Source organism: Haliaeetus albicilla, chromosome 12 (genome assembly GCF_947461875.1).
Source record: "Haliaeetus albicilla chromosome 12, bHalAlb1.1, whole genome shotgun sequence".
Taxonomy (NCBI): Eukaryota; Metazoa; Chordata; class Aves; order Accipitriformes; family Accipitridae; genus Haliaeetus; species Haliaeetus albicilla.
The window spans coordinates 17,201,976-17,226,777 of record NC_091494.1 but is presented as its reverse complement, the minus strand read 5'-3'; the positions used below and the strand labels follow the sequence as shown (position 1 = coordinate 17,226,777).

The window sequence follows — 24,802 nt, the reverse complement described above, 5'->3', positions numbered from 1 at the left end:
TAAGAGGGCCACCAGTCTCTTCCAAGGAGGATGGAAAGTTGCAGGGTACAGGCACTTCCCAAGAGAGAAAGAAGGGTAGGATAAAGGTAGATGCACAATCCACAGGGAAGAATCATGGTGGGGAAAAAGAGCTGTAAACAACAGAATGAGCACTCACACCATGTATTTTACATTTAAATTAATATTTTAAACACCCAGAATAAATAGTCAAAGGCATTATTTGCTACTGTCCTACCTCCTTTCCCTATACATAGGAAAGAATGCTGTTGCAAAGAAGAAAGAAGGCCTAACAAGAGAAAAGCAGGATACTAGACATTATAGGCAAACATGGTGTTATGAAGGATTCTATTACATTTATGATGCTTTTCCCTCTTTTTTGGTTTTTTCCTTCTCCTTTGGAGCAGAAGATTGAAGTGACTGACTCTAACAGGCTTGCGAAAGAGAATATCTCTTCTGCTGCTGTCCTCAAAATTAATCTCTAATCTCTCAGTAGCGTTCTCCTCAGTTCTTGGGCAAGAAAAGAAAAGCACATCACCTTCCACAAAGGAGCTGGGTATTTCCTAGGACACCTGTGCCCTACATGAGTTGGGCTCAAAAAAGCTTTATCTCTTCTCTACCTTTATCAGAAGATTAGCAGTGTTATAAAAATAAATTTGATATATGTGTATATGTGCATTTATATATGTATATCATACTATATGTAAAACTATACATGTAGTAGGTAGTCCAAATTATTAGCTTCCTCCTCTCATAGTATTTTTTTTTAACACTATTAAGCCTTAGCCTTTGTGATATGAATCCCAGTTCTGGAAGCTGCTTTCTGCTTAGCTGAGTGAACCCACTGTTTTTATGGGTGTGTATTTTTGTTCTTCATTTCTTAAAACTGAGGTCTTGTATTGATCATTACTTTAACACTGCAGTAGTTTTAAGCTTACATGTGAACTCTGCAGATCCTCCAGAACATAAAAAGATAAAGAAGAGTAATTTAACATTTAAATGTTTTAGAACCACACCTTGAAGCAAGCTATCACAGGCATAACATGCTAGATATTGAAATCTGAAGTATATAAACCACAAGTAATTGCATTAATTGCTCCATGCAATATTGTTTTATTATTAAGTGGTGATCAAAGCTGGGGACAAGGAACACTGGCTTACAATGTGCAAAACCACTTTTCATAATAAATGGTTCTGAAAATAAAACAAACAAAAAATACCCTGCACCAAACGACAATTGATTAATCTTTATCTTAAAGGATGTACCGTTTTAACCACTCATCAAGGATTTATCTCTATTCTTCAGCAGTGAAAGTATTTTCAGTAAAGCATGTGTACATCTATGCTATATACGTGGAGGAGGCTCTATAATGTTACTAAAACATACTTGGAACTTCTCATTTGATAAAATTAGACTCTCTCCAGCAGCACTCCTGTACGCTGATTAATCTTTATCGTAAGATGTTTTATACAGAACTTGCCAATTACAGAGTCTTGTTTCCAGTTGAGGGGAGGGGGAAAAAAAGAAAAAAATAAAAAAAGCAAACGAAGCAGAGAACAGAGTAAGTGAGAGATATTTCCCATAAATGGGTAAAGATCACATTAAAAATGTAGGAAGAACTGACACACGGTATTGCCTTCTGTGTCAGTAGGAACTATTATTACACAATGTTCCTGTGATGACCCGAAAAAGGAAGATGACGTGAGGACACTGTTAAGATAAATTAGTTGCAGCAATTACCTCTAAGAAATACTTCCTTATCAGCTAAAGATTAAGTTAAAATAGGAGATCAAGTCAGTAGTCAAAAATCAATATGCAAGTTACCCAACTGTTTTAGAAAATTGCCTACTCTTATTAAGCTTTTCAATCATCTCTACAGCATACACAACTACAACTCTTAAACTCTGCTTCCAGTAATGGGGCAACTTCTGCTGATTGGAGTGATCTGTTTTGCTAGTGTATTTTAGAAGGCGTACCTTACATGATGGTTACAGGCAACATGGGTCAGGAACTCTCAATACAGTGAGCTCTGTAGTGCTGCTATTCAAGAAAAAGGGAAGAAAAGGGGGAAAAAAAGGAACTATGAACCCTCCCCCCAAAACATATGGCCAGATTTTAGCAAAAAGCACAAGTAGTATCAACATATAACGAGCTATTGTTTTTCAACTATTTACTTTCTTTCCTTTCAAACCTGCATCTTGAGGAAAAAAACCTTAGCTTTCCAGATTCTCTCCCATGCATTTCACAGCTCTCAAGTGAAATAAAATTTAAGACTTACAAGAAAAATGTTAATACAATTAATATTACTCCAGAACGACCTTCACTATCATTTTCCTACAGGTGACTTATCTATGTAAATTTCACCACATTAAGACCTCTTAGTAGTCAATGTTGGCAGGATCTCATATGCACACCAAAAAATGCTTAACTTTAAGTTTTTGGAAGATGTACTACAGTAACTACTAACTCCTAGTCCCGAAGTGGCCAACAAGGCTTTTGCTCAGTCTTTAAGCTGTAGAGGGTTATGCAAGATACCTCATTCTGGTTGTACTGATTTCTGAGCAGACAACAAAGTTCACTGTGTCTTTCGGTACTTCTAAAAGAACTTCAAGAAACAAAAAGCACATAGATTTGATTCAATTAGCTAGAAGAGATATACTCACCCTGGGATCACGATTAAAGGAAATACTTTAAACTATTTCCAATAAATAAGTCCTTTCATAACAGTTTCATGAGTGCTGAAATAATTATAACTGCTATTTGAAACAAAACTTACACAAGTATTTGCTCAGCTACAAACTGAAGAGAATGTGCTCGACCACAGTATTTCCAACTTCTGGAAGTATCTAAATGCCAAAATAACCCCACAGCCTTTTACAACAGGTGAGTTTTACCATAGTCGTTTTAGCATTAGCTATTTTTGATTCAGCAATAGCATTAGCACTCCAAAGCACCAATAATAGAAATTATTTAAGTGTACCTGCTCAAGATGCAAGGAACGCATCATGAAATTCACGATGGGTATTTTTAGCAAAAGTCTCCTTGTAGAATGAAACTTTTAACACAAAGTTAACTACAATTTAAGGTTTTGTATATGGCAGGTTACGAACAAAAAGAAGCAATCACCAAAGCACAGTATCAGATCAGGTCTCAGAAAAAAGAAAAATAACTACCTACTACTCTCCCCCCTTTAACTCGCATAAGTGTTTATAAGAGCCTCTTATTCAACATATTAAAATAATAAGACAACTAAGTTCTAACAGGGCAGCAATTGATGCACAACACCATGGCAAAGCCTTATCAAACTATTGTGAAGTTCTCCAAGATTATCCAAGTTTGGTCTGAATTATTTTCTATATAGAAAGTAAGCCTTCCTGTTTGGCAAGATCTCAAAACTTGCATGACTTTCAACGAACACAAATACAGCAGGTATAAAATACTGTATAGCTGACAATCACGAACTTGTTCATGTACAAAAAAGGATCCCAGTTTATTCCTTCTGCTCATTTGTAATACTGTATACTGTTGGAGGCTCTTAAGTTATAGAATATTTGTTACAAAACTAAAATTTAAGTTATCCCAAATATATCGCTCTCAAACCTGCAATACTGCATACCAACCCAGCAGTTCTGCTGACAATCTTTCTATAAAGCTGAGCCACTGAATCAAGAATCAGATTAAAAAATAATATTCCAAACTGTGACTTTTGTGGAAGGCTGATAATAGAGATTTCAATTACTGATTGCATAGACCTCAGTTTCAAATTCAGAAGTCATATCACTTTCTACAGCATCTCGTATTTAATCTTTCAAATCTTTACTTACACCATACGGCAGTTCAATATATGCAATAGTTTTTAAAGGAAAAGATCTTCCAATTTTATTTGTCCTTTATTTAAAAATAAATAGCTCTACATTCTTTCCCCACCACCTCCAATTTCCCAAAAAGCTTAGGTTTCCATTTGGGCAAAAGAAAATACGTGAAAAGTTTCAGCAAGCCTGAAAACAAGAAGATAGAGTGGAAACAGCAGCAGGAGTACTCATGCTAGCACTGCCATAGACCAGTTCTATCTGTCTAGGTCACTTAGAACCAAAAAGATAAATTTCCAAACATTTCTAAGAGACATTCTGTACTACAAATGTCCTTTAGCTTGTCTATTCAAGGAAATGTCCACTGACAAGTTACTGCTTCTTACATGATTATACATACCGCACACACTCTTTTCATGATTTACAAGAGGATCTCTTATCTAAGAAACCCACTCCATTAGCCAAACACGTGCTATACCATGGGACTGAACTGTGATCCTGCCCAGCCAACTAACCCCTAACTGAGCACTGGGCTCCTGCACTTATGGCTGAAGGGCAGAAATTTCAAACAAACCTTTTCTTATTGCTTTTATACTCAATATGTCGAATAAAACCAAATAAAGCCAAACAACCAGGACGAATATGATATCCAATTCAGTTAATACATATCAAGTAGTTCAGAATTCATAAAACCTCTTGTGGGAGGAGATGCCATAAATAAAATGCATGCTAGCTCTCACTGCAAGTATTTCCAGCAGGGGCTTCAAAGCCTTAAGGCACTAAGAACCCTGCTCCAGGCAAAGTACCTGGACTTGTCGTTAGTACAAATTAACTGAATGATACTGAAAATGTGCATCCCAGAATGAGCTAAGTAACTAAGCCTCTGTGTATGGGGTGGGGAGTTATCTGAAAGACAGTTATGCCTACATTTCCCAAAGAAAATACCTAAAATTTTGTATTACCAGTACCAGTAGAGCACAACTCAGTTCCTCAAGGAAATATTTATCATTTGACAAAAGTCTCCAGAACTTCAGCTAACGCTAGGTAAGTAAGTGGATGGGAGGAAAAAAGAAAAAGGTAGTCAGTTTGATGCCACATATTTGCTAATGTTTGTTTTAAACTCTTGGCTCCAGCAAACCCCAGACATTTAATTTACTTGCTTTCCTTGCAAGGAAAATTACATACCTCTATAATTACTGTTTGGGATTTTTTGTTTTGTTTTTTTTAAGGGGGGGGGGGGGGGGAGAAAGCATTTAGCCAGCTAGTATTACAAACTATATTTAAAAGACTCTCTGCTGAAGAATAACAGTGCTGTCTGTCCAGAGAATACACAACACACACAAAAAGCCTACAAAATTTGTTCCTGATTCAATAACTAGAATACCAGTCAACCTTATCAACTTTAAGCAACTTCTACAGGAAGTATGGATATGTGCAATAGCTAAAAGACAAAAAGGCCCAAATATTATCACAGTGCCAAATAATATTTATACAGAGTGCTTTAATGTCTCACTGTGAATTATGTCACTCTAAATGAGAAGGACTGTGCATTTATCTTGTTTAATCCACTCCAAATGAAAACTTTTGCAAGGATATTTTACCTGCTGTCCACATCGGGATTATTTCAGTATTATTCTGAAACAACTACCAGCCTCATCTACAAGAAGAAGTTGCTTCCTTTATTTTTTCCCAAACCCACTGGGGCACCTCTTGTCACAGAAACTGACCGGCTCAGACACAGGCAGACCCATCGTGCATGAAAGGTGTCTCTGCTATGTTGAGGATCCTGTTCTGAGCAGAACGGTTCACCTGGCTTCACTTGACTCATAAGAAACCAAACAGCTCTAGTTTTCTGGGTTTAAAGACTTCTCTAGTGAAAATACTGCTACAGTCCTGAAAATACATTGCTCAACAGCAAAAAAAATTACTGGTTTTCTTTTATATAAAAAATGTTGAGGAAGCAAGGAAGGAAAAAGAGCAGTCAGAGAAAGCCTTCTGTCAGTTCTCCTGCACACTGTATTCAGAATCAGACCTCAAATGAGCCAGCAAGCAAAGATACGAATCTTCCTATCAATGGCTCCCTTAGTGCCGAAAACAAACCTTCAACAATCCTATTCTTTATTAAACAGTTCAGGAGATTTGCTCCAAACAGTTTTCGCAGCAATCCAGGTCTCTAACAGAGTAGCTATTGTTTCATCAAGTTCTTCTCTGATGTAACACAGTCACCACAAAACTCACCAAATCCACGTGCAGTTTTGGATGCAAATACTTGGGATTTGTCAAAAGGGACTTCTACAGAGCTCTCAAACTTGACAAAAATGATTCCAATGTGCTATTTGGAGAACAGGCTGCTTCTGTGAGAATTTTTTCCACCATACAATCACAAAGCATAAAATTAAGCTGTTTGGGGATTATTTTTTTTTTTCAGATTCATTTAATTCAGAAGACCATAAATTCATATACAGAATTTAACATTCTGAAGTAATTATTTTTAATCCTGATGCACCAGAATAAAACGCACAGACCTAATATTTTGGGGACATTTTTATTACATTCAAAATCAATCCACTTTACCCACATTATTGGTAAAGTTATCTTCTAACTGCAATACACAGGCCTTTCAGTGGGAAATTCACAGCAAATCCAGCATATTTTTAACTAAATTTTTAAAAATTGCTGGTTTAACACCCATGTGAAGGTGCATGCCGTTCTGCAGTTAGACCAGTCATAAAATTACTCCTCCTTTTTAGAAAGTATTAAATCTTAAAATGCATACACCATCCATGCAAGGCATTAAAAATATATAAAATATACCTAGAAAATGTTTCACAACGGATTCTATAGTATGAGGTATCTCAGATCACAATGGAATAAACCATCAGTTGATTTCAGAAGACAAGTGCACACTGGTTTAATTCCAAAATAGCTTTCTCTCAGCTGAGATAACAATGAACACCTTCAGAGTTAAATATCCAATTATAACAGATATGGTAATTAAATAAACTTGCCAAAACCAGAGACTCTATAAGACTGTGTCAGCACAGCAGATGGCACACTGTTCCTGAACATGCCTTCAGAAAAGCAGAGTATCCGGGGCAGGGGGAAGAAGGAGAAGCGTAGTTTGATTTTTATTTCCTAACTTCCATCAACAGAATTTGGAATTTTGGTGTGAAAAAGAAAACACAGCAGAAGGTAAACCAGTTTTACTGCTGTAAACTGGAGCAAGTAAATTGATTTAAAAATAGTTTACATTTGCAATCCTCCTGACTACTGAAATACCAAGCTAAAAAATTTTAGCCCTTCTAAAGAATCTATAAATGACTTTCTATGAGATCCCAGACCAATTACATTTTCAATGCATTCCATAAAGTATTTCAAAACATATACCAAAGCTATGATCTAGAAGCAATAAACCACTGAGTTTTCAAAGGAGATTAAAATAATTCTTCACCCTCTAAAATTTACAACTATGGACAAAAGAAAATTATAAAAAGGGAGCACATGGTAGTAGCTGCAAGGAAAATACAGCTACAGCTTTTCAGCCAGCATTTTTAACTCTAATACCCACTTTGTTCAAATGAGAGATTTAAAAAAAAAAAATACACGGCAAAAGTACATAGGCATGTTTTCAAACCTGTCATACAGTACCTGCTTCTTTCTGATAGGGTCCCTCACTCAAAACCCATTTTTAATTATGTTGAGTCACCCATATAAACCAATCCCAAAACTCTTACATTTTTAAACACACGGCCTACTTTTCCTTCCTTATCTACACTGATACAATTGTATGGTCTGCATCCTGTTCACTTCTCTCAACACCAACAATTTACCTGCAGTCTGCAGTCGTTCCCATCTTACCACTGATGCAGACTGCAAGCCTATACACTCTATTAAATAAGATCAGCAGGAACATAGAGTCAGCATACCCACTCACCAACACGCAACAGAAATGATACCAAGCCTTTTTAAGTGGGTCAGATAATTTCTTTGAGTATCAAGGATGGCCACTCTCCCTGGTCCTTTCTGCAGGGACCAATGGGACACACTGTGCATGGCTGCTAAAACCTCTGCGCTTCCTGGCTCACCGGATTTAATCCCCATGAAAGAATTAGTTTGGTTCATACCCCACATTTCTGGCAAGTGCTGGGCTTACCTTGCACATGCCACATCGGGTGCGTGAACAGACAACGCTATAAACTCTGGGTTTATTTTTGGAAGGAATGAGGCTTGGGGCACGCTTTCAGAGGTAAAACAATTCACATAGCCTGGATCTGTTGGCTGTCCTCCCCAAGCAACTTCCAGTCCTTTCCCCATCACATAGGGAATACAAATCACAGATGCGAGAAGGGAGTTAGTGGTGGCCACCTCTAGAAATAAAGCAGTAGGAAAGGGCTCCTGCAACCAGCCAAATAATTAATCCTACCCACGATTTGCTTCTGATTTGTTCCCAGACAAAAAAAGCTCAGCTCTGGCAGCCGCTATTCATAGACAGCATACAAGCTACAACTTCACTGCACCTAGTGCAGGGGATGTATTTCAGCTTTATTTGGGCTGCAGATTTTAGGTCCTCCCTTTCTGGTTCATGAAGTGCATGAACATCTGATTAATGCATTATGTGCTGAAGCACATTACAACTACAAAAGCAAGCTGGAAGGGTGGATGTTGTTGGTCTTGCTCTACCACTTTCTTAGCCTGTTCCATTTACAGATCTGACTTATTTTTAATGTTGTACAAAGAAAGGTACTTCTCTATCATCACAGCAAAGATTTTGGTGCCTGCTGACTTAAGTAGGCTATTATTAACTCACTAGAGCAATGGAAACATGTTATCACTAAGGGATTTTTGACATAGCTAGCCTCAGACAACCCTTTGAATATCTAAAAAAATTAAATAACAAAACCAAAAAAACACCACACACAAAAAAAAAACCACCAAAAAAACAAACCACAAAATCCAGGAAGCCTTAAGCCCGCATTTAAATTATTACAGATCAATAATGTTTCTCTAAATAGCATGGGTGAGAGGGAAGAGCAACAGAACATACTAGTGGGCATGTGAAATAGGTGACAGCACCAGACCAGTGCTAAGGATGATGAAATTTCACATAACTTATCTTTAGACACAGTATCAGAGAAAACCAGTTTCTTTTTATAATCAAAACTACTAACATTAGAAAACAGGCCCATCAGCAACCATGCAATCAAAGAACTACCTGGAACAAATTTGGAATTTAGTTCACTAACAGTGAGTACCACAAAAAAAAAAAAAAAAAAAAAAATCACTTTGTATAAGTTACACAAGTCATCTCAGAGCAGAAAATTAGTATGAGGCTGGTTCCAGGGTAGTATTAAAATATCAGCATTGGACCTGATATCTGAGGGAGACATAGTTAGTTATACACGTATGACATGAGTTAGTCATACAATCCCTGAACTGCCTTCACTTCCTTGGTAAGGGGAGTATGTGCATTATTCATGGACAGGATTGTGGAGGTGTGATGGGGTACACTGTCTTAACTGCTATTCTCTATGTTCTCCCTGCCTGTACACACATACACACCAATGTGCCAGTATTTGCTAGCTACAGTAGGGGAAGTGAACATTTTGGTCACCTCTCTACAGTGACCAGAGTTCTTGGGAGATTAGAATAGGATGGAGAAAGTAGAATGAGATGGGAGAAAAACAAGCCAAAACAAGAATTCGCTATAGTATAGTTCATTTACTGTAGAATTACAAAGACTAAGCATTTAGAAAATTCAGCTCACTAACAAAGAGCTACTGGATTCAGTTACAACTTCACTGCCTGTCAAGACAGAGAGCTAGCTCTCCTAACAGAAGCTAGCTAGGTCCACAGTTGCTCAAGAGTGCACACTGACTACAGCCCATCTCGGGGCATGAGTAGCCTGACAGCATTCTAGAGACATCCACGTACCTAAACTCTTATCAGGAAATAAAATTCCCTGCTAAAACTATTTAAGTAGTTTCTGTTTACTCTGGAAAAGTACAAAGAAGAAACTTAGCTGGGTTTATTTAGGCAAATGTGAAAGCAGCTAATTACTGTCTGAAATAATATATATTTAGGCACTTCTAAAAATTTCCACCCTCTGTTTTTGAGAGGAACAAACCGTTGTTTGAGCTACTGTGTCTTATTTTGCTGCTTTCTCATGAGGCTGGTCTTAGATAAAAATTGAGCTATCCATCACAACCTCACACTGACTGCTGAAATATTCTTTTACACTGCTTTTTCCATTAGCATTCAATCATTTTATTATTAGCAGGTTTTGAAAGTCTCAACTACACTCTTATATCCCTCTTCATTAATGTTTCTTTTAAATATTATAGCTGGAGCTGTAAAACCTACACAATGCAATGTATTGTGAGAGAGCTTAAAAGTCATTCATTTTAACTCCAAGTCAATACTCAGGCTCCTAAAATGTACCATTTTACTGCACCATTTAGCAAAAGCACTACAAAGCTTCCTATCATACCGTCCTTCACAGTCACACAGCATTGCTAATTAAGAGACCAGCACAGAGATCCTAATGCCTAATTACTGATTTAAACCTAGGTCTGGCTAGCTCTAATGCAGAGGGAAACAGAAGAATGTCTTTTGGTGTTTCTCTTACGCTAGTCTTACAGGGTTGCCTCAGCAAGCTTGAGTCCCTAGGCTGAGTATTCAGATCTCAAATCAAAAGCACAAAACTCTTATGAAACACTTGCATGGACTTGAAATACTCTGATTCATCAAGTTGGACACTATCAACTAAAAAGTGGAATAATCTGTGGGGACAAAAACTCCCTTTTTGGTCTAGCAGGGAAAGCTAAATATCTTTTATAAAAGGAAGATGAACTCAAGAAAAAAAAATTTGAATCACAAAAAAAGAGATCCATTCCAAATGACTGTTCACTAACTGAAAGTATAATGAAGCAATGCAAGTAGTTCCCTAGGATATGCAATTTACTGTCTCAATCTTATCTCTTAATTTTTGTTTATTGCACAGTGATACAGGTATCCTCTACTCAAGCAGGTCGAAGAAACTACAGTTTTTCACTTCTCCCACCAAATGTTGATGCAGAATTGCAGGTTACCTGCAGAACTGAACTACATGCAACACATCTGTGTTAAATACCACAAGCCTAAACAATCACTCAGAAATTAAATACATGGGTTTTAGAAATAAAGTAACATTTTTCATCCCCCAGGATGGGGGGAACAACTAAATAAACGATATTGAGAGATCACAACACTGCTTGCACTTCATAAATGTTTTCTGTTTATTATAATTTCTTCCAGCGTACTCAATTCCAGTAAAACTCACCAATGCTGAGTGGTATGTGGCACAAAGGCCTGCCTAAGCTGTACTTAGGACTTATACCTCGGGCTCCTCTCTGGCCTACTGGGGGAAAGGGATGAAAATGGACTATCATTCTAGAGAAACAAAAGACAACAGTGTAAGGAAGTGGAGGTCCTGGCAACAGCAAAGCCAAGATACATAGGGGAAATACTTGCTTTAACAGATACAGTGCTTCAAATTGTACAGTGAGGGTGCAGAGAAGACAAGCTGAGTTACTACTCTGCCCTCCCACCCGCTCTCCTGCTACTTCCCTCCCGCCAGTAGTTGTGCACTACTCCTCTGGGGAGTTGACTTTGCTCCCTAAACCAGCACATTTCCAGGAAAAACAGAGCAGGTAGCTTTGATGTCAGAATGAACCGATTCAGATGCAACCTGGGCAGAAAACTAAGGCACAGGAAAGGACCACATGACCATGATCAGCGTGGGAGCAAGTGAAGTAGGACACCCCCTTTGGTAGCAGTAAGATAGTGGGTTAGCAAAACAGCTGAGCTGATCTAAGCATACTGTCAAGGTACATCAAAATAATCCCCCAAAGCACACTTACTCCAGGCATCCAGGAAAAGACTACAGATCTGTCACACACAAAGACATTCTTTTTAAGCACCTGTACCCTGATGTGCAGGAAGGAAAAGAACCTAAGTCGGTATTTACCTCTCAGAGAGCTGCCAACGAAGCAAGAACGTATTGCCTAAGGTCACATTTTAGGTGAGCAGATACCCTGGGTTTCAGAATAGCATCCACTCTCACCTAGCACTGAAGATGGTTTTTTTCCTAATTCATGGTATAATTAACACCCAACTAACTCCTAATAGATTAATTACAAAAGATTTTTCTTGTCCTACATGCAAGATCTTTACATTTGTCAGAAAAACCCTGAAAAATCTAGTAATGACACCCAGGAGGATAGTCAAAAAGACTAACCTTATCTTAGCAGTGCTAATTTTTCTACATCCCCTCTGCAGAGAGAAAAGAGCTGCTCTGGATCCCCCTCAGTCTCCACTGAGCAAGCCTAGGGACTCACTGCCTAATTAGCTTTTGCTAATAATCCTCCCCCTCTCTGCAAAGCCTACCTGTATTCTGCAGATTGTCTACATGCATGTGACCAGAAAACATTTTTCTACAACCTGAAAACAGGATTTTTCTGAAGGCAGAAAAGCTTCAGTCTTGCATGTTTTCTATACCAGGAAGAAACTGCAGCCTGAAGTTTACTGCATCTTGTTGTCCAGCGAAGTACTGTGATTATACTAGTAGCAAATATCTCTCTCGTGGGCTACAAAACACCAAGCACAACCAGATGATGCATTCAAACAATGATTTGTTTGTTAGGAGCCTTCATCACTGCAGAACGTTCACCTGTAACACTAACTGGCAGCCCAAACCAGGACAAGGATGAGTGTTTTCTGCCCTCTTTCCCTATATAAGCAACATAAAAAGACCACACAGTTTCACTAATGGATTTGAAACAATTACAGAGAATTTTACAGTGAAGAGTCCCCGAGTTCTACATACAGAGATAGGATTTCTATGGAAAACTGCATGCATACAAACCATGTTTTTTCTACAGCTGAAAACTTAAAAAGGATTTTTCTGGGTAGGATTTTTATAGAAGAAACCAAGAATAAGACAGACCAATTGCTTAATGAGGCAAAGGCATAAATCCTCATCAAGAACATTTCTGAAGTTGGCACAAATTAAAAGGACAAAGGTTAGTTAAGGGGATATTTCTGCTTTTCAATGCTTCTGGCTGCAAAGCCAGTTAATGCCAGTTTAAGAGGTTAACGTCCATCCCAACCTCCACATCTTTCCTTAGTGCCCCTCACACAGGCCAAGGTAAATGCTCGCAGGGCTGCCCCGTGCGCTAGCTTGTAGCATAACCCCATGAACATTTTCAGCAGCACAGTTAAGGAGTCAGCAAACTACAGCTTGTGAAATCAGGAGGAGTGAGCCTCTTCCAACTAGTTCTGCATCCAGAGGCACTGCAACACCAGATGATGCCAAGTTCCTAGAAAGTTGTCTAGGATACTTGTCAGCTATGGTATCAGTGATTCATTACTCCCTCCCTAGTGTGAGATTACTACCACGAGCAGGAATTCCTTCAAAATCAATCACTCTGAAACTTTTTGGCCAGAAGATCATCCTCAGCCATACACTGTTTTAACACCTTCAGCTGAAGTTTTATTAAATTTACAGTTTAACAGAATTCTGCAAACTACAGTTTAGACAGTACTCTAGCCAGGGAACACAGGAGAAACTGGTAAGACTTTGACATTTAAAACATCATTAACTGCACCTACTCGTGTAGATTAACTGATTTTTATAATTGAAGAGAAAGTTGATTAACAGTTCTGTAATTACACAACCGGTATTTTTAGGCTCCAATCATGTGTCACTTAAGCACATGCATAATTTAACCTATTCAGGTGACTGAAGTTATGCCTGACTAAATACTTGCACGACCACAGCAGCCACAGGGACAGGCTTTGAAAGGAAGCTGAGCTTCTTCAGACTGGCTCTAGCCACAAACTAGTATACCGCATTAAGCTTACTACACAAAGCCAATATACATGCAATTTTAACTATGCTGTACATCAGCATGGCCGTCTTTGAACCTGGCCACATGGCTGCTGTGCTGAGCTCTATCAGATACATTAGTAGAATGTAGCTTCGCTCTCTCCTACCCCAAAAGAACAGGTTCAGCTTCTTGAGAGAGTTACACAGGAGTGGGAATAGCACTACAAAGCAAATAAGCAGCATGTTAAGAACATGGAGGAAAAAAAATAATCCAGCAATATTTTGTTCCACAAGACAAGTTACCAGCAGTGGATCATTTGCCAATAGAAATAACTTGATGGGAGGGGTCAAACTCATATTGATGCAGCTCAATTCACAGACAGACTACAGCACAGCGTATCTGGTAAAAAAGTTATCTTACATCTGGTAGCACACATTCAGAAAAGAAGGTCAAGAAAAACATCCTCTGTAAACAAGAATTTAGATACAAAAGTATTCAAGCATAGCTACTACGTGCCTGCAGTACAATTGGACAAGGTCTGCAATGCAATTTGGTTTATACTTTGAAGAGGCTACAGAACCTGGCTTGTGATGGCGCAGCTCCATCCATGCCTGCACACAAGGCTGTAAGACTTTGAAAACACTCATGTAGAGTGGGTGATACACAGGGTAACCAAACACTTACTTATATGATGGCACAAGTCAACTCTCCAGCACCTCAGAGCAAGCTTCCAAACCAGCTTTATAGCTCATGTCAAGTTCGGAGTGCCACAATCCCATTTTCCTAAGCCTCTGCACATGATCCCACCCTATCTCATACCAGCACCGGCACTTATGCAATCACATGGAGAGCCAATTCAGGGAAATGGCCAACAAAATAATTAATCCTGGGGGGGGGGAGAGAGATGATTAGATGTTTATTCAATTCAGATCCCCACAACTGTGACTGAGCACAGAGGGGAGCACAAAGGGATCAGTGGAAGGGTGACAGCCATGGCTTAGATGAGTTTAGACTGGATTACAAACACACCTTTAAGAAGAGTTTTGGCAGATTTGGGAGCAGCAAGTAAAGATGCTATGGACTTGAACATCAACCCTGCCCCGTATTTGAGATTACTACCCTGCAAGACACACATATCCACACCTCAAGCACTCCAGGTCAGTCTTGGGAATTATATTGTTAATGAAGTGAGTAATAGTGGGAAGACCTGAGCTGCTAAGTAATACTAGTTCTAAAAGTGCCCCGAGTCTAGAAACTTTTAGGCAATAAGTCCTTGTGAAATACAGTATTCCTAACAGAGCAACTTGAAATTCATTTGCAGAAGGCATAAATGTAAATCTCTTTATTTATTAAATTCAAATTTTAAATTTTAAAAGTCAAGTTTGTCAAGTCCGCATTTCACAAAAACTGATTATCACTTCGCAGTATTAGGAGGAGAAAAACTTAGCAGGTATTAGGATAAGCAGCATCAGCCAGGGCCATCTTGCAAAAGTCCACCAGCACAAGTCAGCAGACTACAAAGTGAAAACATCTGAAAACATGGTTTCTCTTTGCCTTTTAGCAAAGGTGACAAGAATCAAATAGGTAAGATTAAGAAAGTAAGTACCTCCCTGGGAAGAGGTAAGTGGGAACAATGCACGGAACAAAGGCTGGTATTCAATTGCAATAACCATTGTGTTAAGACTGACTGAGCTGTAACAGACACCTTCCCAGGCTTTGAAGATTACAGAGTTATATTATGGTGAAAGACTGAACACCTAGATTGAATTAATTTAGAGCTGTCACTGAGAAAGTACTCTCAAGCAGGAACGCATTAGTGTATGACAGCAAAAATATACTCCAGTTATCACCCAAAAGGTTGTCAGTAAAAAATAAAAGCAAAAAACAAAAATCAGCAAACCAGAACTTAAGAGAAATATGCCAATTCTCAGAACCTGCAGCTTCTTTTTTTTTTAAATTTCATTTGATTAGTAGTAAACGATACTACTAATAGCAGAATCCAATAGCATTGGGAGTCATCCACACTGGGCTTTGGGATCCATGACTTACAAAGCAAAAAGCCTGACCAGGCTGCTACAGACCGTGAAATAGCTCCAAAGCTCTCCAGCTCAGAAAGAGGCCTCCCCAAATTATTGCTATTACAACCATTAGCAGTAAGTCTAGACATTTATAAGATTCACACGTGCATAATTTTCAGATGTATACAAACTAATACGCACACATCTACCTATACTCTTTGAAACTGGACATTAGCCAGTTGCATGCTCTTTGCAAAACACATGATGTGCCTTTAAACAAAATAAGCACTTCGTGTTGGACTGTATCCAACTGTAAACTAGCGATCTCCATGGACAGGTTGAAGATGAAGTACCAATAAAGCTTCATAGCTTTACAATAGCTGTTTCTGGAGTTGGATCATCTTCTGAAAACATTAGTTGTCAAACTACACACAACTGAGTACCAACTTTATTACTGAATCAGCCTGCAAAATTCCAATTTTGCAGCTGTAGAAAATCAACAGATATACTAGCACACATATCACATGCCATCCTCCTTCAGCTGAAGTCAAATGAAGTAACGATGGGTTGGGATACACCAACTCGGCAACTGCACATTTGCTATACACGGAGAGTTCAAACATTTCAGAAAATCCAACAATAGATAATAGAAAAGCTAAAACAGCTTGAGTTAGAATGAGTTTGTAAGAGTCTTTCGGAAAAAATTATATTGCTCTCAATAACATAAGTATTAAATAATCCATAACTTTGATGCAACTTTTAGGATTTTAAAAAAAAACAAAAACCACACAACAGAAATTCCCAGAATTAAGGTTTAATCCAAGCCTACCACCTCTGTAATATATGAACTTTAATTTAGTTAAGGGGAAAAAAAATCCGTAACTTACAAACCAAGTGCAATCCGCTCTAATGTGCTGTCAGTTTGTTACCATACTTTAAACTCTCCTTGGCAATCAACCACCACATTTACCTTACAGACTATTCCTGCAACACCCTCATACCATAGGTTGTCAAACCATTTTCCACAGTTTAATATTCTAGTCTTTTCATAAGGCAGCTTTTTGGAACTATCAGAACCACAATCAACAACACAGTTACTTTTCTCCCTGTATTTCCCATATGTTTAGAATACTTTTCGCCCAACTCTTGGGAAGGAAAAATGATACAGTTAAGGGTAACAATGTTATTTATCCCAGTTTCTCTCCTGGTTTTTTGTGTTTCATTATCCCATCATAAGTCCACTGGCTTCTCCTTCTTGGAAAGGACAGAGGGGTAAGAAATTTCCTCTACTCACCTAACAGCAATTAGACAACCTGCACTGTCCGTGATTCCGTGCAAGAATTACAGTGGCTGGGGATAAAAACAAGCTCAAGTTGCACTGTGGTTCCAGCAAACCTGGTAGTTAAAGAAAGTGGCTTACGCCCCTGCTTTAAAATGGCTCACATGCACTTTACATGCTAAGCAAAATATAGGTGTAAAGAAGGCTGAAAAAACCTCACCACTCCTCAAAAAAAACCAGCATTCCCTCTGTCAGTGCAAGAGCTGCGATGGAGACTGGTCTCCAAAACACTGCTGCTCGGGTTTGTGGTCCCATCCAGTTAGATGCAATGGTTCAGCATGCCAGGTGATGCTGGTTTAATGACTGGCTGCTACCAAAAAGACAAGTCACCTCCTGCACATCCTACCTCCTCTCTTGCACTGCAGCACTGATGCCCAGCTAATCCTGTGCTGGGCCAGGTCAGGAAGCGAAGCTTGCCAATACAAAGGTTTGGGGGTTTACTTTTTCTGTTCTTCTGTTAGATCAGCTTTCTTTTACTTGAAATACAAAACCATCTGCAATTCAAGTAAAAAAAAAAAAAATCTAAGCTTAAAGTAATAAAAATAACAGAAACCAAGGATTAGGTAGATCATTTTCAGTATAGGTTGTATCACGATATATTAACATGACACCATTACCTGTACATTCTCATTATATGAGCAGAAGAGATGGGATTAAATCAAATGAAGGACAGTAACAAGATTGCAGGGAATACAGTAGAGGAGGAAGAAGGTTTCAGGCCAGGGGACATGACGAAAGCATAGAACAAGCTTCATTCAAGTTTTACCATAGGTCAAGTCAGTATCACTGACTATTTTTTGTAGAAATAATGAAGCATATAGACTCATTTGTCAGAGGCTACCACTACTTGTCAGTATCAGAGGCAAGAAGTGACACTATCTTTAATAATCCTACAAGTATCTTAACCAAAGACACAGAGTGAGATTATTCAGTAATTTATCTGCTGAAAAGCCAGCTGCTGGAATTTCAACCAGTGAAGCTAAAATGCACCAAGACTGAATTATTCACATTAGAATCAAGAAACATGACCTCAAAGACAAAACTTCAATTCTGGAAAACACACACATCGATTTTACTGTCAGTTTGCCTTTAAAAAAGTGGGACAAAAAACCAGAACTAATGTTACTTGTTTCAGCAAATTAATGTGGCACGCAAATACTGCTGCCAAAGTAGACACGGTTAAAGGAAATGAGGGATTCCAAAAGAAATAAGTATCTGTTAAAAAAAAAAAAAAAAGAGACAAAGATACATTTTTCAGGTTAAGTATATTAGCATGAGAAGTATAATTTCATTGTCTTGATTTTTCAAAGCATAAGCCACAATTTCAAAATCCAATCTCAAGTCTTTAAAGACCGGAACTTCAAATTTGGGCTCATTTCAAACAACACGCTGACAGCATCAGAAGTTTAGTAAAAGTGCTACTGCTAGTATAGCTACGTATTAAACTCCTAATTAGGCTAATCGGGGTCCTTCCGGGAAAGAAAATTAAACTTACTATGCAAAATCCTGTCAAGCACCCAAATTTTAGACTATAAAAGCATCTCCATCCCTTCACATGCACTTTTTGACAAGTCCTCTTAGAGATTTATTTGCAACGTTACTGGTGTAAAATCGACAAACCAGTATGGCCAAACCCTATTGTGCCAGCATCAATTATTTGCGTTCAAAATTATATTTTTTTTTAGAAAACACTCATCTGTCACAACTGTCCACAAGGAGTGAACAGTTAATAGAAATGCACCTCATGAAGGGACACGAAAGAGAAGCAGGAAAAGTTTGGGTGTTGGTGCAAAGCTTTCAGGAAAGGGAAGCACAGCAAGTGGTAAAGATAACTATGAGAGAGGAGTTTGGATGCTGCAGTCTATCACCAGCAAAGCAGAGAAAGCAGGGCTGATGCGATAAGACAAAAAGGTAAGGCAGCAAGGCTAGAGTCACGCAGAGCCTCAAGGGACAAGAAAAGAAATGAAAGTTTACACAAACACAATAGAGTTGGGTTTTGGTTTTTGGTTTTTTTTTTTTACAAACACAATAGAGTACCTCTCCAAGATAATCCACCTGGGGAGGTAGATGATCTGATAGAGTATCTTTAAATATAAGTGAGATAACTGCTAAATGCAAGGTGATGTTTCAAGATGCCTTTGTATGACAGGTGAAAGTTACCCTCCTGCTCCTGAGCTCAAGCAAGCAAAAAAAAAAAAAAAAAAAAAAAAAAATCAAAGTAAAACATCAGGAAACTAAGGTACAAACAATCCAAAACCAGCCTAAACAGTTCCACATGCACAAAGGTTTTTTCCCCCCACTTTAAACAGCAAAGTCAAGAATGGCCTCATACCAGAAGGTATGAAGGATGATCTAGCAGACACTTATCTCATCCACACAGACACTTTAAAAAAAAAAAAAAGACTGAACTCCCGGAATTGCCACACTGAACAACTCACTTTTAAGAATAATGCCTGATTTAATGTTGGACACTGTCCAGCAATTATTCAAAATTGCTATATACTTATGGAGCAGCAGGGAAATTTTTAGCAAAATGAACTTGCATAAGATGTCCTATATTCAACTCAGGCCAAACACCTGTTAAACAGTGGTTTCAAAATATTCAATAAACACATGGAAAGTATAAAACATTGCAAACGTGTTACACTGCCAGAAAAACTGCTGAGCCACGATCAGTTTACAAATCTAAAATGGTTAAAACCAATGTGTACATTTCTAGGCTATGTCAGCACCAACAAAACACCAGAACTAAACTTAAAAAAAAAAAAAAAAAACTCCAAAAAAACCCACCCCACAAAACTAAAAAAAAAAACACCACTTTGGTTGAGAAGAGCAAGTACCACACGAGTGGGAGATGCCAAGTACTCTTTCAAGTCAGAACGGATGGCTGCACTTTCAGCTTCCTAGAAGAGTGCTGGATTTGCAGATTCTAGAAAAAGACAGCCCACATTTATTTCTACGCAGTTCACAGATGTAGTCAGAAATAGAAGATTCACGGGTATGAAGCCCTGTGGTTTTGAAGAACATACTGTGAAATAAAACACCTTTATTTAAAATGAAATAAAGCATCTGACTAGAAGTTCAAGCAGACTGTAGAAATCCACAGATTTACACTCCACGCTTAGATTTTCAAAATCATTTGAAAGCACTTGATGTGACAGCTCACTCTCAATTCTGTAAATACCAGTTAAGGACCGATTAGCAGCCAGAAGAAGAAAGAGCTGGAACTAAAGCTGCGTTTTCTTTGTAGAAGCTCACACGCCTCGCCTCTTCGTAAGGGTCTGTACGCTCCCTTGTATACGACAACGTGCAGAAATAGTAAAAACGAAATAGGTTGAAAGATTAGGAGGGAAGAACAGCTGCATCCCAGAGAACTACGCGGTCCACCGCATAAATGCTGGTACCAGACACAACCACAATGAAGGATTAGGGCAGTACTCCAAGAGCACAGACTGAAAGGTCGCGTTTCCACGCAGCGGAGTCCCCTCCGCCGCAGGGCCGGCTCCCCCGAGCGCTGCTCGGAGGAGCGGAGGGGTGCGAAGGGCAGCGGCCGCCCCTCGCCGCGGGGCCGGCGGCAGCAGGGCGGCGTCGGCCGGCCCCGCGGGCACCACGCGAGGAGAAACCGCTCCAGAAACGCCGGGCGGCGGCGGGAGCCTCGCCCCGGCGGCTCGGGTCAGCCCCGGCCGGGGCGCTCCGGGAGGGCAGGGCCCGCCGGGCCAGCAGGGTCGTGGGCGGGCGATGAGGCCGGGGGGGGGACACGGGGACGGACGGCGGGGCGCCCCGCCGGCCGGCCGGGGCCGGGGCACCGCGCGCGGACGGGCCTGAGGCGCCCGAGCCCGCGCCTCCCCTTCCGGGCCGGAGGTGACAGCCCGGCGGGGTCCCTCCCTCCCCGCCACCGGGGCACCCCCGCCGGGGCGGGCAGGGGAAGAGCCGCCGCCGCGGCGGCAGGCGAGCCCGGGCGGGAGAGGGGCCGCGGCGGACCCGGAGCGGCCGGCCGGGACAGGTCTGATCCGGCGGCCGGCGCCCCCGCCCCGTCCCCCCCCCACTCCTCGCCGGGGCGAGCCCGGCCCCGCCGCCGCCGCCGCCGCCGCCCTCACCATTCTCCTCAGGGCCGGGCTGGGTCTCGGCGCCGACTCTGGCTCTCCTCGCGCCGGGCAGCTCCTGCTCGTGGTTCGGCGTCGGCGGTGGCGGGGCCTGTCTCCATCTATCGGGGCTGAGCTCGGCAGCAGCGGAGGGCTGGGTGGGGAGAAGCCGGGCGAGGACAGCGCTCCGGGGGCGAAGAGAAGAGCGGAACGAGGAGGACGGCGCTGGCTCGACTCCGCACCGGGACCCAGCGCTGGCGGCGGCCTCGGCCCGGCGGCTTTTTCTCATAATTGTGCGACTCGGCCGGCGGAGAGCCGCGGCGCTGCCGCGTCAGCGCGCACCGCCCCCGGGAGGAGGGGGAGGCCGGGGCGGCGCGGCGCTGCCCGCTCCTGCCCGCCCGCCTGGCGCGGCGCGGCACGGCCCCCTCAGGGCGCCCCCTCAGGGCGGCGGCCTCGGCCTCGCCACACGGGAGCGGGCGAGGGGGGCACCCCGAGCAGCGTCCCGAGGTACCCCGAGAAGGCGCAAACGGCTGCCGGGGGCAGGCGAGCCGTACCCCCCCCCCCCCCGTGTGTGTGTGCGCGCTGTTGCCGAGGTAGAAGCCGAAGAGACGTTAACAACGGAGCTTGCCGGGACAGAAGCCAGCCTGGCTGGAAACGCGTGGTTCGGAGAGGGAAGCTCTGCTCCCGAAAGCCCCGTCTCTCCGCAGAAACGCCAGCCGCAGCATCGGGCTTCGCGGCTCTCCCGAGGCGCTGGCGCGGGGCGGGCAGGGGCCCGGCCTTGGCGCCCCGCTTGGCGGTCACCTCGCAGCGGACCGGCGGTGTACCGCGCGTTGGTGAACCGCAGGTCGCTGGTGCCTGCGGAGGTGGGGAACAGCGTTAGCTGAGGTTCGTTTGAGCTTCGTGCTTACGCGTGGGAGCGCCGCCGCCGCCACGAACGCTGCGTCAAACGCATCCTGTAACTCGGTGCGAGCAACAGTGGAGGAAAGTTCATTTTGGAAGGGAAAAAGGAGGATGCATTTCTTCCCCTTCAATCGACTCTGTTCCCGGTTTAGATGAGGAACCGCCCAGGGCGGGAACCTTGTCGTCTTTGGGCTCTATATGCTATCAGTACCACGAATAAAGCGCCTCAGGCAATAATTCCCACTCTATGTTTCATTATATATCTTTTGCCCAAACTGTACGCTAGAGTAAACACCACTTGTAAGGGTAGAAAAAGAGATTAATTAAGTTCGGCTCAAATTACTTAGGTTCCCTAAACATGAAAAATAAAGACTTCCTAGAAAAATCTCTCATCTAAAATGCATGTCTAATATTATGACATTCATTTTTATTTAAGACATATGCAGGTAGATAGCTCAGTGCTTCCTTTGCAATGAAAACATGGTTCACAAGCGAGTTAAATCTGGCTCAAAGGTCCTGGTACCATTCCTGAAATACCGTAGCCATACAAGAGTGGTAATTTTGTATGAACTCAATCAGAACATTCAAATTCATTTAAAAACTTTGATTCTCAGTGTCAGGCCTCATCGTTTGTCTGTACTGTTGTGATACTATGTTGAACCAGGTATTACCTGCCTCCCCTTGCTGCAAAAAGCCAACATTAACTCCATATAGCGTTGGGCTAAGCTGATAGACATGCGAGGGTGTGCTCACACCTGAACCATCAGTTTCTGCATCACAGGGTAACAGAGCTCTGCACATGCAGCCAAAACCTGGTGAGCCTCAGCATGACAGCAACAGTCTCTTAAGAGTCTGAGGCTCGGTACGCTACCAAATTTACTAGACCCACTCCAAGAATTAGAAAGGGATGTTCAAAAATCAAAACCAAGCATTAAAAAAAAGCAGCAGAATTGGCAGCTGCTAGTTTAAACTGAACTTGTAGATCACAAGAAATGAAAAGTCCTCACATTAACAGCCATTTAGCAAGGCAAGTCCAGTAGTAAACTCTGGTCCCAGAACCCATTTGCTGCAAACAATAGGTGAAAATTTGAGAAGACCCATGCAGCTGCAAACATTCAGCTTTCAGTACAAGATCTCACAACTAACAGGCTAAATTCACTCTCTTACTGCAGGAGAAATCCCAAGCCTGCTGATCCACAGCTACTTGCTCCTGCCTGGATTCCCATGTGCTAGTGCTAGTTCTTGGCTTACAGAACAGGAACAGTAGGAGCAGTAGAAGCCCAGTAAAATTTTCTGGAGATGGTTCAATAACTTTCCAAAGGAAGGCAGAGAAAATGGGGGATTTCTGAATTCTTCAGCTCACACTATAAAGCACTTCTGACAAACTACCACATTCCTGTTTCCTCCCTTCCTCTTTTTTCCCTTTCTAATTAATCAATCTAAACCTCCTTACATCCCACATGAAGTTAATAAGCAAGTTCTTCTATGACTAGGTCCTTCATCTCATGTAACAGCAGTATTTGGGCCATACTGATTGATTCTCATGGTTATCATGTTGGCCTCCAAGTTTAATATTTGTAAATCCAAGAGCTAAAAGGAGCAAGGGAATTAGGAAAAAGTAGCTGGAGGCCAGCCTGGGCATGAGACTTCTTTGGTATAACCTACTGTTTTAGGACAACATGCTTGAGGTGAGGAATTTTCCATGCCTTTTTTTCCTGTTGATCCTGCAAAACTGCAAAGAGATTGACATCAAATTGTTTGAGATTTAAACTGTTTGTGATAAGCTTAGATGGAGAGACAGCACATTGTTTCACTGGAACAGCTTGTGAAGAAAATGAAGGGAAAATGAGTCATCAACATCCTCTCTGCCTCACTCTGTCTGGGGGAGCGTCAGCCTTCAGAGCATTGTGAAGGGGGGCAGGGCATAGCACCACCGTGAAATACATCCCTGTGACCCAGGAGTGATGGCACATGGCCTACGGAAGTCACCTTATATCCTTTTATGACGTTGATCAGCCATACAGAACATGATGTGATTAGACCCTGAGCTAGCAGCCTTAGTCATCCAAAAAGAGTGACTTCTTGCACATTCAGATGTTAAATCTTGTTTTCATCACTGTAGCTCAACCTTAGAGGGCTAAGCAGTAAGACAAATATTTGCTACTTGTCACCCTCAGCGTTACCTTCCAACCACACCAACAGTCAACTCAAAATTTCTCTGATATCTCCTTCCAAATCAACAACTGTCAGCAGTGAATTAGAAGGAAATAATCAATCAAGCATTATTTTATACATTATTGCATTTAAGGACCTTTAACCTGAAGCAAGCTTCTGTTATGTAAAATGGAATATAACTGGTTTACACAAAACTCCTTTTGCTATGTTGTTCCTGTATCTCATATTTATATCCCAAATTAAACTATCAGTCTGTCACTGGCACTTTATGTTATTTGTTAGGTAATCATCACTAGAACTAGTAAAATTTGTGATGTCAACCTTACTAGGTTTTACATTGCATTAAACCAGCTGTAACTTGATCTTACTGCAGTAAGTGCTAAAGGATTTTAAGAAACCTAAGGAAGCCCTATCTCAATATTGCAATATCCAGTAGCCAGTATAAGGCCATTTGATTGCTTACTCACCCTCATGTAGATGAAATACTGACTCATACACAGAAAGAAAAAAAATCAAATACAGCATTCTTCTTTATGGAAAATGAAGTTACCATTAAATAAAAGTAATCTGGTTTGGGCTCTTTTTTGTTTGTTCGTTTGACTCCATAAAAAGTTT

General features: G+C 41.1%; 1 protein-coding gene across 1 annotated transcript in view; it reads right to left on the bottom strand.

Moving 5' to 3' along the window:
• Positions 1 to 21,257, bottom strand: part of TRPM7 (transient receptor potential cation channel subfamily M member 7) — a 61,375-nt gene extending 40,118 nt beyond the window's left edge. Inside the window, exon 1 of the mRNA XM_069798320.1 lies at positions 21,128 to 21,257. Within this exon, the coding sequence (XP_069654421.1) occupies positions 21,128 to 21,130 (3 nt within the window). The 5' untranslated portion in view covers positions 21,131 to 21,257. The remainder of the gene's footprint in view (positions 1 to 21,127) is intronic.
• Between the last annotated feature and the right edge of the window lie 3,545 nt (positions 21,258 to 24,802).